The 12,694-nt window shown below is 38.1% G+C and overlaps 2 protein-coding genes across 3 annotated transcripts in view; both read left to right on the top strand.

Moving 5' to 3' along the window:
- The first annotated feature begins 50 nt into the window (after nucleotides 1–50).
- On the top strand, nucleotides 51–6,577 carry LOC129417737 (putative E3 ubiquitin-protein ligase UBR7). Its single transcript, XM_055172568.2, has 11 exons — nucleotides 51–289; nucleotides 1,909–2,042; nucleotides 2,224–2,284; nucleotides 2,369–2,464; nucleotides 2,563–2,616; nucleotides 2,707–2,812; nucleotides 3,710–3,822; nucleotides 5,315–5,467; nucleotides 5,955–6,114; nucleotides 6,212–6,273; nucleotides 6,361–6,577. The coding sequence occupies exons 1-11, from the start codon at nucleotides 206–208 to the stop codon at nucleotides 6,451–6,453; spliced, it is 1,116 nt and encodes a 371-aa protein (XP_055028543.2). The 5' UTR covers nucleotides 51–205; the 3' UTR covers nucleotides 6,454–6,577.
- A 1,068-nt stretch (nucleotides 6,578–7,645) lies between these two features.
- Nucleotides 7,646–12,694, top strand: part of unc79 (unc-79 homolog, NALCN channel complex subunit) — a 40,520-nt gene continuing 35,471 nt past the window's right edge. For both annotated transcript variants that reach the window (XM_055173185.2, XM_055173184.2), the window contains exons 1-2: nucleotides 7,646–7,955; nucleotides 9,802–9,922. In XM_055173185.2, the coding sequence (XP_055029160.2) occupies nucleotides 7,934–7,955; nucleotides 9,802–9,922 (143 nt within the window). In that variant the 5' untranslated portion in view covers nucleotides 7,646–7,933. The remainder of the gene's footprint in view (nucleotides 7,956–9,801; nucleotides 9,923–12,694) is intronic.

Genomic DNA, 12,694 nt, shown 5'->3' with positions numbered 1-12,694 from the left:
GTCGTTCTCGCAGTACTTTAGAAATACACGCAGAACGGTCTGCCCAAGGGTGCATACTTCCCGCCATGATGTTTTGTTTACCCAAACCGGAAGTGACGTTTTGCAGCGCTATAGTGCGGTACTTTAGACTAGAACTCCTCGTGCAGCTGCTCGTGTAAATAGTTTGTTGGCTAAACTCGGGTTTGTGATTTCCGTTTGATCCGACATGAATCAGACTGCAACTGAAGAGCTGCAAGAAGCGTTTGCTGTGTTAGCTGGCAGTGACCCTGACAACTGCTCTTATTCAGAGGTAATTTTTATCTGTCTCTGTGCGTGTGTTTGTGTCTGTCGCTGCGTCCGAAACCGCCTACTTCCATACTATATAGTAGGCAAAGTAGGGCATTTTACATACTATATAGTATGGTAGTACGCGATTTCGGACGAAGCATGTGTCTGTGTAGTGATGGGGGAAACGAAGCTTTTTGAAGCTTCGAATCAATTGAACCAATTGCTTCGAAAATTGATTCAGTTTTTCGAAGCAGACCCACACACGCTGGCGACCCCTGCTGGTCAAAATAGCGTAAAACCAGATGTGTCCAAACATTTTACACTTTTTTTACAAAATAATAGCAAGATTTTTATTAAAATATGTTAAAAAAAATATTACACTTAATTAAGACATAGTTAAAAGTGTATTATGTGTTTTTAGTTTTATTTAGGGCAAAAAAATGAATAAAACTAACTATACCCTTTTAATTATGCACATTTTTGTCATTAAATCTGTCTATAAACAAAAAGTAGACAACATGGCAGTGTTATCAGTCAGAAGGATAAATGTTTTATGAACTTTCATAATAAAACTGACCCGAGTTCACCTAAACATATAGACACTGGTCATGTGATCAACTCCCCCTTAGTGGTGAACCATCGGATTTTCGAAACGTTTCGAAACAGTTATGACGTAATGAAGCCTCGTTTGCTAAAATCACGTGACTTGGGCCAGTTTGAAACAAGCTCCGAACCACTGATTCGAAACAAAAGATTCGTAAATGTTTCGAAGCCTCATGAAGCAGTGCCCTGTCCCAAATGGCGCACTTCATGTGGACTTTCGGTCTCGTGGCCTTAAATTGCGCGTTCTCGCTTAGTCTATGAGTTCGTAGGGTGTCCCATCTGTCATTTTTATGCTTTGAAGTGTGCTCATCAGCACCTCCTTTGCCCCCTTGATGCGGTCTTCAGCGAAGCCTGCACTGCAGCAGGCTTCGCGCACTTTACCAACCCAGAAGTCCTTGCGAAAGGGCAATCAGACCAATCAGACAACGGAAGGGAAGAGTTCACACTGACGGGCAACTTCTCTACCTATTTCCGGTGTGATGCTCGAGTCTGTCCAAAATACAACTCCGGTGCACCCACGCGGACTCTCATCAAGGGTCCCTAAAGTCAGGACTAAGTGATGTCATCAAAGTGTGGACTCTGAGGAGGACCACAAGTCCAGAGTGTGCCATTTGGGACAGGGCCACTGTGTGTGTGTGTGTGTGTGTCTGTGTGTGTGTGTCTGTGTGTGTGTGTGTGTGTGTGTGTGTGTGTCTGTGTGTGTGTGTGTGTGTGTGTGTGTGTGTGTGTCTGTGTGTGTGTGTGTGTGTGTGTGTGTGTGTGTCTGTGTGTGTGTGTGTGTCTGTGTGCGTGTGTCTGTGTGCCTGTGTGTGTGCGTGTGTCTGTGTGTGTGTGCCTGTGTGCCTGTGCCTGTGTGCGTGTGTGTGCCTGTGTGTGTGCCTGTGTCTGTGTGCGTGCCTGTGTCTGTGTGCCTGTGTCTGTCTGTGTGCCTGTGTCTGTGTCCTAACCCTAACATGTACGACTGTAAGATGTACCAAGATGTTAAATGAATTCTTTTATCTGGAGTTATTTATAGCTTGTGTTGTTTGTGTTGTGAAGGGTTACATGAAGAGACAGGCAGTGTTTGCGTGTAAGACGTGTACCCAGGCTGGCATGGAGCCCGCAGGTGTGTGTCTGGCCTGTGCCAATAACTGTCATGATGGACATGAAATCTTAGAACTTTACACCAAAAGGTTTGAATAATTCATTCGCTTTTCAAAATACTGTGTTGTTTAGCAATGCTGCAGATAAACAGACATAAAATTATTCCCACATCTGTACGTAAAATTGTGAGATTTTCTTTAACCCTCCCCTTCTTTAATTAATTGTAATGCAATGTTGTTCATAACTGCAACCGTTTCAATCTGATCACAGGAATTTCCGTTGCGACTGTGGCAACCAGAAGTTTAATGAGTTCACGTGCAAACTCTGTCCTGTAAGTTCACGTAAGAAGTAAGCTTACATTTAAATCCATTAGCAATCAAAACGTGTAATGCATTACCCTATGACGTTCATATAGGGGAAAGACGCACTGAATGTGAGGAACGTGTACAATCACAACTACTTTGGACGATACTGCTCATGTGACAGACCATATCCAGATGAAGATGACCAGGTGCCTCAAACTTTTACATGTTGTTATATGAGGAGAAATGATTTGTTGTTAAGAATCTGCTGGTAAAGTCAGTGTGCTTGTGTCTTCACTCTTTCAAGGTTAATGAAGAAATGATTCAGTGTATTGTGTGTGAGGACTGGTACCACGCTAAAGTAAATACTCATCCACCCAAACAACTTCAAATTAAACTGTTTCATTTACTTGAGTTTGGTAATAAGAACAGATGTTTGATGGTGTTGTAGCACCTGGACAATCCAGCTGTGGACTGTGACGCTCTGATGGAGATGATCTGCGTTCGCTGTATGAATCAAGCGCCATTCCTCTGGACATACGCTTCCCAGTTTGAAGGTTGGAAAATGAGATACTCACTTAAGTATGTTTTCTTGTGTTTAAGCTTGCTAAATATGTTAAAGGGGAGGTTCAATGGTACTTCGTGCATTCTGACTTATTAACACAGCCTAAGAGTTGTTTCCTCATGCCAAACAAATGCAAAGTGTCAAAAAAGTATTGGATGTGTTACAGAGTTTTTCATTGCCGAATGCACTTCAAACAAAAAAGAACGTTTCGAAAAGTTTTTTTCGAATACGGGTCCAGCTGACGTTTCAGGGGTTAGCTATACGTGTTCCTTGTTTTTATGGGCACTTCCCCTGGAAAACCACGGCCACACGTCAATCAGCAGGAGAGCGAGAGCCGAGGGTCGCGACAGCTTTGTTTTATATCAAGACTCAACAATGGCACGAAAGAAAAAGCGTGTTTTTAGATGTAAGGAGAAGAAAGCCAGCATTATGGAAACAGTTTGTTTATCCGGGATAGCAGCAGAGTTTTGCGTGTGTGATTGTTTAACGCTGGATTTCATTGAAAAGTCCCAACCGGGTCATGAGCTGCATGCGGTAAGTCATGTGTTATGTTGGAAATAGGCGGGTAATTAAACGACACGAACATGTAGTGAATCATAAGTTATCCAATCAGTGTTTCCTTCCACAGTTCTAACTCCTCCTTCCGAATTTTTTCGTACGTTATCGGAAAGAATCGTTAAAACTAATCTGTCTTTTATAAATCTGATAAAACGAAAACTTTTTGAATATATGAAGGATGTAATACTACTCCATAAGTTCCTTAAGATTACCATGAGATGAGCAGAAACAGCGTGTTTTATGGACGCTTTAAAGTGATTTGCTGTCAAAGTATGCTGTTATTTTTTTCATTTATGTAGTATTAATTGTTAACTTCTTTTTTTTTTAATAGTTTCACCTCTTAACAAACTGAGCTCAAAGCAAGTGAGTGCTGCTTTTGTGGGAGATGAAAAGGGAAAATCGTGTTTATCCCCAAGTCAAGGGAGTCAGATAGATGAAATAATGGTAAGAGGTAAAAGGTAGTGTCATCAACCTGATTGTATCTAGTATATTAAGTTATAGTTGAAATAATAGTGTGTTTGAAGATAATGAAAAGTCCTCAGGACATGATGGTACCTCAGAACAGATCAAATTCCACCTGCCTCCCGTAGCTTTCCCAAGTAAATTCAGTTGATGGTGAGTCTAGTCCTGACAGCATCGCGGGGAAAATCATCCAACATATTTACAGAGTGTGCGTAATGGCACAGTCACATTTACTTTAATATACAAACCCGTATCCGTGTGCGATTAGCCCCAGACACACCTCCATCGGCTGAACTGGCCACACGGAGCACATGCACGCGCGCACACACAAAAGCGAAACGTCTCCGCATTGGATAAGAGCACGCTATCTTATAAATATTAATGAGACACTGACGGTTATGAGGTACTATAGTAATTTGCCACTTCACACCCTGCGACGTTTACACGATATGGAGTTTAAACCTGAAAGACAAAAATATCACAAAAAAGCTAAAAATTAACTCTTTTTTTCCTAATGTTAAAATTAACAGATACTTACATTGTCTTCTATGATGTGCAACACAACTAACTTTGTTAACATCTAAAAAAAAGTGTTGGTTAGTGTTTCATGACGCTTTAACTTTATCCATCTTGTTTGGACCAGGCAATCACTGATCACACCACTTGTGGTCCGCATAGCATTAATGCCCTGTTACATTTTTTGAGAACTGCGCCTAAGGCTACTGTGTAGGGTTTGCTTCTCTGTGTATAATTAATATAAATTGTGTAAGTATAAATTGCACTTAAAGTGTCGTCACATTGCTCACATCACTTCAAACTGATTTCTTGGGCATGACAATGAGTTCGCTGACTTCGATTACCTCTGCAAGCACAAGATGTATAGCGCACCTTTGAAATATGATTGAAGGACAAATTCCCATCATGACTGTGGAGCCGACAGATCTGATGCTGCAGTTTTGTAACTCAATTTATTACATGAGCAAGTTGCACACAAAAATGATGAAGCATGAGTGGATTTCCCGACCTAAGCAATTTACTGTTATATCTGCCGTTTTAAGGGGACATATGATGAAGATCAGATTTTTTTCCATGTTTAAGTGCTATAATTGGGTCTCCAGTTCTTCTATAAACCTAGAAAATGTGAAAAAGATCAACCCAGTAACTTAGTTTTGGTAAACCATTCTCTGCAAGCTTGTGAAAAATAGCTTATTGAAATTTGGCTCTCCTTTTGACGTCAGAAGGGGATCTTCTTATAATAATACCGCCCCTTAATCTGCACTATCCAACCACAGCACTGACATTTAGTTCAGAGATCAGCTCATTTGCATTTAAAAGGACACAAACAAAAACGGCACATTTTTCCTCACAACTATACAAAGTGTCAATTTTAACATGCCATAATAAATTATATATTTTGAGCTAGAATTTTACATATATGAACATTGTTTTCATGACTTTCACCTGTGTGCTGTAGACTCCTGGCCATCAGACAATTCATGTGCTTCAGAACACGGACAGATGCATTTTAAAAGAACTCAACGCCAAAGAAATGAAGAAAACAAGGGAAGCTGCTGTGTTTTGGCCTTATTACTGGAGAGCTGAACTGTGCACATGCACCAGCTGTAAGGTTAGTTTCATACATCACTTTACTGTTGGGTGGGGTTGTGGAATTTATGTTTGCATTAACATTTAAAAACTAAAGATTTGGAAACAGCTGTTTACATTTGGTTGTTAAGTATAACAAAAATATTAAGTGATATCAAGTGATGGAAATTAATGTACACTTTTGTTATTTAATGAGCTTACATTATGGGTTTCACGTGTAAACCCCTTAACACAATATATTTTTGATAATTTTATCTCATATATTTTTATCACAATTGTTACTGGAGTTTGGAGAAACCAAAGTTGTTATAATTTTTAACTGTATTTACTTTATATGCACACATTTAAAAAAAGCATATAAAGGCACTAAAAAAGAGAGCGAGAGAGAGAAGGCAGGCACACATTTGTGTAGTTGAACCCTTTGATTGATTGTTACTGAGATATAACCCTTGTGACAACAAGCCCCAGTTTCCCTCTATGTAATAATGCCAGTTATTTTATTTTTTTAGCGGATATATGTAGAGACTGGCGTTCCGTTCTTGTTGGATGAGTCGGATACGCTGCTTGCATACGAGGAAAAGGCAAAAACTGAAGTCCTGACATGTGATAATATGTTACTGTCCTGCATCTCCTCACTAGACCATGTACAGCAACTTGAGATGGTTTACCGTAAGTGTGTTTGTGTGGGTCATCTGCATGACATGAGGTTGTCTTTGTGCCATGTGATGATTGTTCACCCAGTGAAATGTGTTTTCCTTCTGGTTAGGTTATAATGACCTAAAACAAGAGCTGTGTGAGTTACTTCAACAGTCAGCTGACAAGAAGAAGGTAAAGATGTTAACAACATGTGTTCTGGAATCACAAAGCTTTCCATGCGTTTACTAAAAATTGTTAATCAGCATCCTCTGGTTTTAGGATGTGACCCCTGAGGTTTTTCAAGAACTTTTGGAGGAACTTCAGATGAAGAAGAGGAGACGCTTGAGCTCTGAAGGGCATTACAGCAGCTGATATATTTTGTGTGTAAAAGTTAAACTTTATAGACTGCAGGCTATTGTGGGACTTGATGTTCATTTTTAAAGATTGCGTGCGTGCACATGCACAAATAAAACATTATTGTCTTGTGCATCGAGAACTTCTTGTCTAATTGTATTTTTTTGATTGATAACCTAACTACGCAACATTTCAGTTCCCTTTCTTCTATCCCTACTTATCCTACATAAATCCTGGCCCTCTTTATGTAAGTGCAGATAGTATCATTACAGAATCCAAGCTTATGTAGTCATGCAGTATATACACAGTTAACTTAATCTTCGTCTAGACTAAACCGAGAACGTCTAACTCATGTACGTCACTTGAAATGCTTTTAGGTCCAAAATAAATAGTTTCATTTTTAATCATTTTTAATGTTTAGATCTGATACGAATGAATATACACACAGACAGTAAGTGCACCTTTATAAATGTTTTATGTATGGTTAACTTTTCAAGGCCAAATATAAGAAAATTGATTAAAGGATTAGTTCACCCAAAAATGAAAATTTGTCATCATTTACTCGCTCTCATGCTGTTACAAACCTGTATAAATTCTGATGAACACAAAGGAAGATATTTTGAGAAATGTTTGTAACCAAACCGTTAAAGGACCTCATTTACTTTCATACTATAATTTTTTGTAAGAGAGAATATTAATGAGAATTAACTGTCTAAGTATGTACAGATTGTTTTAGATTAGGTTATAAAATTCAGAACAGGTTAGGAATGAATTTGCAAAGATTTTGATTTCAGCGCTACCATCAAAGTGTACAATAAACAACAAAAAAACTGAAGGGTAAACAATCTTGAAATAAGGGTTATTTTATCTCTTACATCATAGTTTACTACAAAATAACTGAAATAACTACAAAGTGAATACTGTAGTAAAACCGTGGTTTTGTAAGGAATAATTGATGACATGCCATTGAATTATTCGAAAATAATGCACACCCTAGGTGGTAATGTGGCACAGAGTCCATTCTTCTTCTTATAGCACAGTTACCACATACATTGATCTGGTGGTTATTTTTAAGACGTTTGACAGGTCAGGTGTGCGTTTATTGAAAAATAATCAACACTCATGGAACATTTCTCAGCCAATCAGAATAAAGCACTCAACAGACCCGTGGTATAAGCCAATGATAATCAATACGCCAAAAAACAAATTTCCGTAAGAGAGGAGCCTGACAGTCAAAGGGAAAATAATTGAAAGCAACGCGTCTGTGTATTTACGGTCCTGACAGAAAAGACGAATAGGAAAAATAAGAATAGCAGAATGTAAATCTTGACAAATGATATTTAAAAAACTATGTGTGAAGAGATGATGCTTCAGTTCGTGTATAGCAGCTTCTCTTCATTCAGGTGTGAGAGGAAGCAGCAGCTGCTCGACACGATACACGGATACACGCGCTAGCTTTGTTAAACATTTACTCTATGAATCCTAGAAACATTTCAACATGTCTACGAAAGCAGAGCAATGTAAGTATTTCTACGTTATTCTGGTGATATTTTATGGGTCGAGATTTATATGGTCGATGATTTTATACAGGCGACGCGAGCGCCGTTGTTAAGGCAACAGTCCGACAATCTGTGAATGTGCGCAATGCTGTACAGATATATTATATAACATTAATACTGTACAGATTACTGTATGCTTGTGTGTGAAGGGTTAAGGTGCACAATAACAGCTGACAGTGAGATTTTTAATGTGATTATTGACAGCAGATCTGAGGTCTGTTTTCAAGGTCGTGTCGTCACTTCGTCATATAAGCTCGGGTTGTTTTCAAACGGCGATCTAATGCATTTCTCTTGCTTTTTTAGTCATTCATGATGCCTGTGCGGTTAGTTTGGTAAAACAGTTAATCTGTTTTATCTGTCATGATGATGGTGATGATGAAGATGATGGTGGTGGTGGTTGTTGGGATGGGTTAGGTTAGGGGGCAGCATTTGCACCGCAGAAAAATAAAATGATGCTAATCATCTTACTGCTCGTTCAGGTACTAACATGTGAAATATCTGTTTATGTAAAAAAATGACATCAATTTGTTTTGATTTCTTGTGTTCACAACAGAGATTATTGATTATTTTTAAGGCTGTTCATGTTTGAGTCTTTTACACATTTCTTCGAATCTTCACTTTGACTAGACTCGTTCGTATTTAAATAATGGTGGGACAAAAACAAACTGGTTGACATAAAGATTTTTAATGACTAATTAAACCAGTGGTTGATTATTTACGTGATACTGTTCAACATTTTAAACATCAATGTTGCTGGGAAGTTTGAAGTGCCATCATCCTCTATAATCATGGTAAACATAAACATTTCACCCCAATTAACGCTTTATCTGACATTGTCTTTGTTATATAATGTTACATCTACTGTACTGTAACAGTAAATGATGCATAATTATATGCATCTAAGTCTAAAACAAATATTAAACATGTAGTACACACATGCTCATTAATATAACTCGGTGCTAACGGTGTCACAATTAATTACACTCCATCAAGATCAATTTCATATAAAATGTAACCACACCATGTGTCAGTTAGTCACATATGCAGCTGTTGTTTATTATAAACCCTTGATCATCACTGCTCGTTATTCTTCCTTGCATGCAACTATTGTAAACTATTATAGATTGACATCACTACAAACTAACCCTTGTGTTGTTGCTTTTTATATCTGAATTTAAAGATTCATAGGACTGCCATACGCTTTAGTCAATCTTCTGCTCTTTTCTCTGGAGCTTTTACAACCATTTTTAATAGGCACTTAGGTTAAAAGTCTGAAAACGTATTCCATACCAAATCTTTACTAATATCATCTAGTTTGTGTTGAAATAACAACAACACATCACAAACTTGCTAACCCACTTTTAGTTGAACTACTGAGTAGATACTTTAAACATTCACATCTAGAAGAAAGAGAAGCATCCATGACGAACACGAGACGTAGACATAAAGAACTGGAGACATCCAAACACAAAGCTCAGGGCTTCTGTGCTACACTTAAAAAAAAATAAAGACACCGATCAACATCCCTCAACTCTTTTATCTGCCATTACACGTCTGAATCGAAAGTTTGAAAGATTATCTCATTTTGTTTTCAAACAGCTGATATAAAAACTATTTCATTGTGTCTCTGTTGGATGCAGTTTTGGCGGATGTACATTTAAGGCATTTAAGTCTTTAATAATGTGGATGATCATTCAAAAATGTTTTTTTGTTTGTTATCATGCTTGTTTAGTAAAGCAACAGCAGCTGTGTTCACAGCTTACTATTAGGTGTTAATTGTGTGTCACTTTGCTTTTTATTTGTTTAGTTGGCTCTAAGATTCGATACTTGCAAGAGTATCACAACCGTGTGCTTCACAATATTTACCCAGTGCCGTCCGGAACAGACATTGCAAATACTCTGAAATACTTTTCTCAAACTCTGCTCAGGTAAGTGCACTTCACTGGAAAAGGTGAAACACACACAACAGTCCTAAACTTTCTTCTGTCTATTTAACCATAAATGATAGACATGTTACAATAATCATTGCTTATTTAATTCTGTCTAATAACATATCGGAATAACAGTTTAGAATTCAAAGAGGATTTAAATCGTTTTTTTGCCTCAAAAGTTCAGCTTTCGAGGGAATATAAATCAGAAAACAGATTTTACCAGTCTCTCTAAAACGCAGGATAGTTTACAGGGCCAAAGCAAACTGTTCTGACCGGAGTTTTGTTTTGGTCGTCCTTTGTTTTTTTGTCTACATGTCAGCATTGTTTTAATTTTCAAACGATGCATTGTAATAATAATCATAATTAGACTGTATAAGTCGAAACCTTTAAAGGCAGGATAGGCAGGAATCATCTAAAAAACTTTTTTACAAATTTGTTTAAACTGTCTTTATATACAAATGCATAATTAAAATGTAAGTACTCTGAAAAAGAGAGTATAAAACTCGAGTGTCTGTAGACCTCTCACTGTTTTAAACACAGTTAATTATTTCCATTCGGGACGAAACAAATGATTGGCTTGCGCGACTATCACTCTCTCTCGCGATTATGGCACCACCCCTGTTGCTATGGGATCTGCCCACACATGCGCACACCCGATTGATTTGAACGTGCACGAGGCACTCTAGGAAGAGCAAAAGAGAAAGTGTATTCAGAACTCACAGTACCTGCATATCCAGTCAGCGAAGGCAAACAAGGCAAACAAAGGAATAAACGAAGCAATCAAACGAGAGTAAATATCGCGTGGCTTTTCCTCGAGTCAATGATGCGGTAGCGGTATTGTCTCCGGAGTGTAGTCCTCATCAGAGTCAACAATGCTTTCATCACGGAAACTCTTACATGCAAAACACTGGCTTAATAGTGAGTACTAAAAGCCGTCCTATTTGTTTATATTCATAATGATAAAGTTAGGTGTATTATAACATGTGATTGTGACATGATGTTACTATACGCACCGCGCTCGTCTGAGGTAAATGCTGCTCCCAGCGTGTTCATGTGTTTTAGGGGCGTGGCTTTAGAAGAAACCCAGAAGGGAGGGGGTGGAGTTAATGGAAAAATAAGCTGTGTTTAAAACAATAGTGAGAAGTCTACAGACCCTCGATTTTTGGACTCTCTTTTTCAGAGTACTTGCGTTTTACTTGTGTGTTGGTATATGGAGACAGTTTGAACAAATTTGTAGAGAAGTTTTTTGGATGGTTCCTGCCTACCCTGCCTTTAAGATATGAATTATTGCAACATACACCCGTATTTCAGAGTATTATATTTTTTCAATTCAATTTTATTTATAGCGCTTTTTACAATTGTTCATATACTATACTCTATACTAGTAAGCAAGCCAACAGGGCGACAGCGGTCAAAGAGTGAAAAAACTTATTTGGGGAGACAACCAAGCTTAGCCGGCAGGGCTCGTTCTCCTCTGACACGTTATACAGAGCTGCAGTCCATAACAGAGGATCTAGTCTTACCATATTTTAACATTTTAAAATGAGTTGAACCTTTTTTACCATAAAGGCCCACAACAACGTGATGTAGATCTGTTACACATGCAGATGTTTTAGCCATACACTTAATATTTTAGAAAGTCTATCATTAGCATCAGATTACAGTATGTTCTTGTGTGTGTTTTTGTGTGATTTTTGTTCTGTATTTCTTTATTTTATGTCTGTGTATTAAATGAATGTTTGTCATTAATAGAAAATGTTGTTGGATATTTGATGGCAGTGAAGTAAGATGCAGAGAGGGATGTAAAGTATGTCTGTTTTTGTAGGCAGTATCAATGAGGGTTTTTTTATGTTTCCAAATATTTGCTATTTGAGAACAACATGTTTATAGCATTTAGCCACATTTCATTCACTGACAAAAAAAACTAGGAACGCTTTGGATTCTGCATTTTAAATTTTTTTCAAGAGAAATCCTATGCCATCCTGTTTTATGTAACCTACATCAAATTACAATTGCTCCTCCTTCAAGACCTTCATCACAGCCCAAATTACTGCAGTTTTCTAGCAAGAAAAGAAGTTGACAGGGGACAGCACAAAAAAAAACACACTCATCCCTTCACAAACATTGCTTTCGAAACCAACGTATTCCTTTTCCATTAAAGTTTCCCCAGCCGTAGACTAGTTACATTTTTTTTTAGAACTGAAATCTCCATATGCCTGTTGAAACTCATTTCCCCTGAAATGATACTGAGACAGTATCATAATGTATTTACATACAGACATTCTTTTTTCTGGTGCAATAAACATGTGTTGTGATCAGGGAACTTTTAGTCTTACCTCACATACATGTTTATTACTGGCTAAAGCATGTTTCTGAAGTGTCATCTCTGTATCGTCCTCAAAGCTAATTTTGAGATCGTTCTCATCTCTGACAGCCCCTCCATTGCTCTATATATTTCCCACGAGGCTCTTTGGCCTGCTAACCGATTGGCCGGCACCGCTGGCCCTCTGCCGATTGGGAGCGTGGAGGGCGCGGCGTGTGCTTATCAAATCATTTCTGCTGGAGAAGTACGGGCTGCCACTGAAAACATGCCATTTTTTATATTTTTGCTCCTTGTCACCAGATACGCATGAGATGCAGTGATCGTTGTGCGTTTTGCAAGCGTCTCTCATTGTGTGGTTCGATTCAAATTAGGAGAAACCTAAAAGAAAAAACTGTTCAAATGTAAATATGTTGAAATCCTTGTCAAGATGATTAAGACAAGACACT

This window comes from Misgurnus anguillicaudatus, chromosome 7 (genome assembly GCF_027580225.2).
Source record: "Misgurnus anguillicaudatus chromosome 7, ASM2758022v2, whole genome shotgun sequence".
NCBI classification, from domain to species: domain Eukaryota; kingdom Metazoa; phylum Chordata; class Actinopteri; order Cypriniformes; family Cobitidae; genus Misgurnus; species Misgurnus anguillicaudatus.
The sequence above is the reverse complement of the archived record's forward strand: the minus strand, read 5'-3'. Positions and strand labels throughout refer to the sequence as shown.

What these genes read in the sequence shown, in the direction of transcription:
- LOC129417737 (XM_055172568.2), top strand. Translation starts at nt 206, where the DNA reads ATGAATCAGACTGCAACTGAAGAGCTGCAAGAAGCGTTTGCTGTGTTA. An exon ending in TTAGAACTTTACACCAAAAG is followed by an intron (nt 2,043 to 2,223) that starts GTTTGAATAATT and finishes ATCTGATCACAG; the next exon opens with GAATTTCCGTTGCGACTGTG. An exon ending in ATCCAGATGAAGATGACCAG is followed by an intron (nt 2,465 to 2,562) that starts GTGCCTCAAACT and finishes CACTCTTTCAAG; the next exon opens with GTTAATGAAGAAATGATTCA.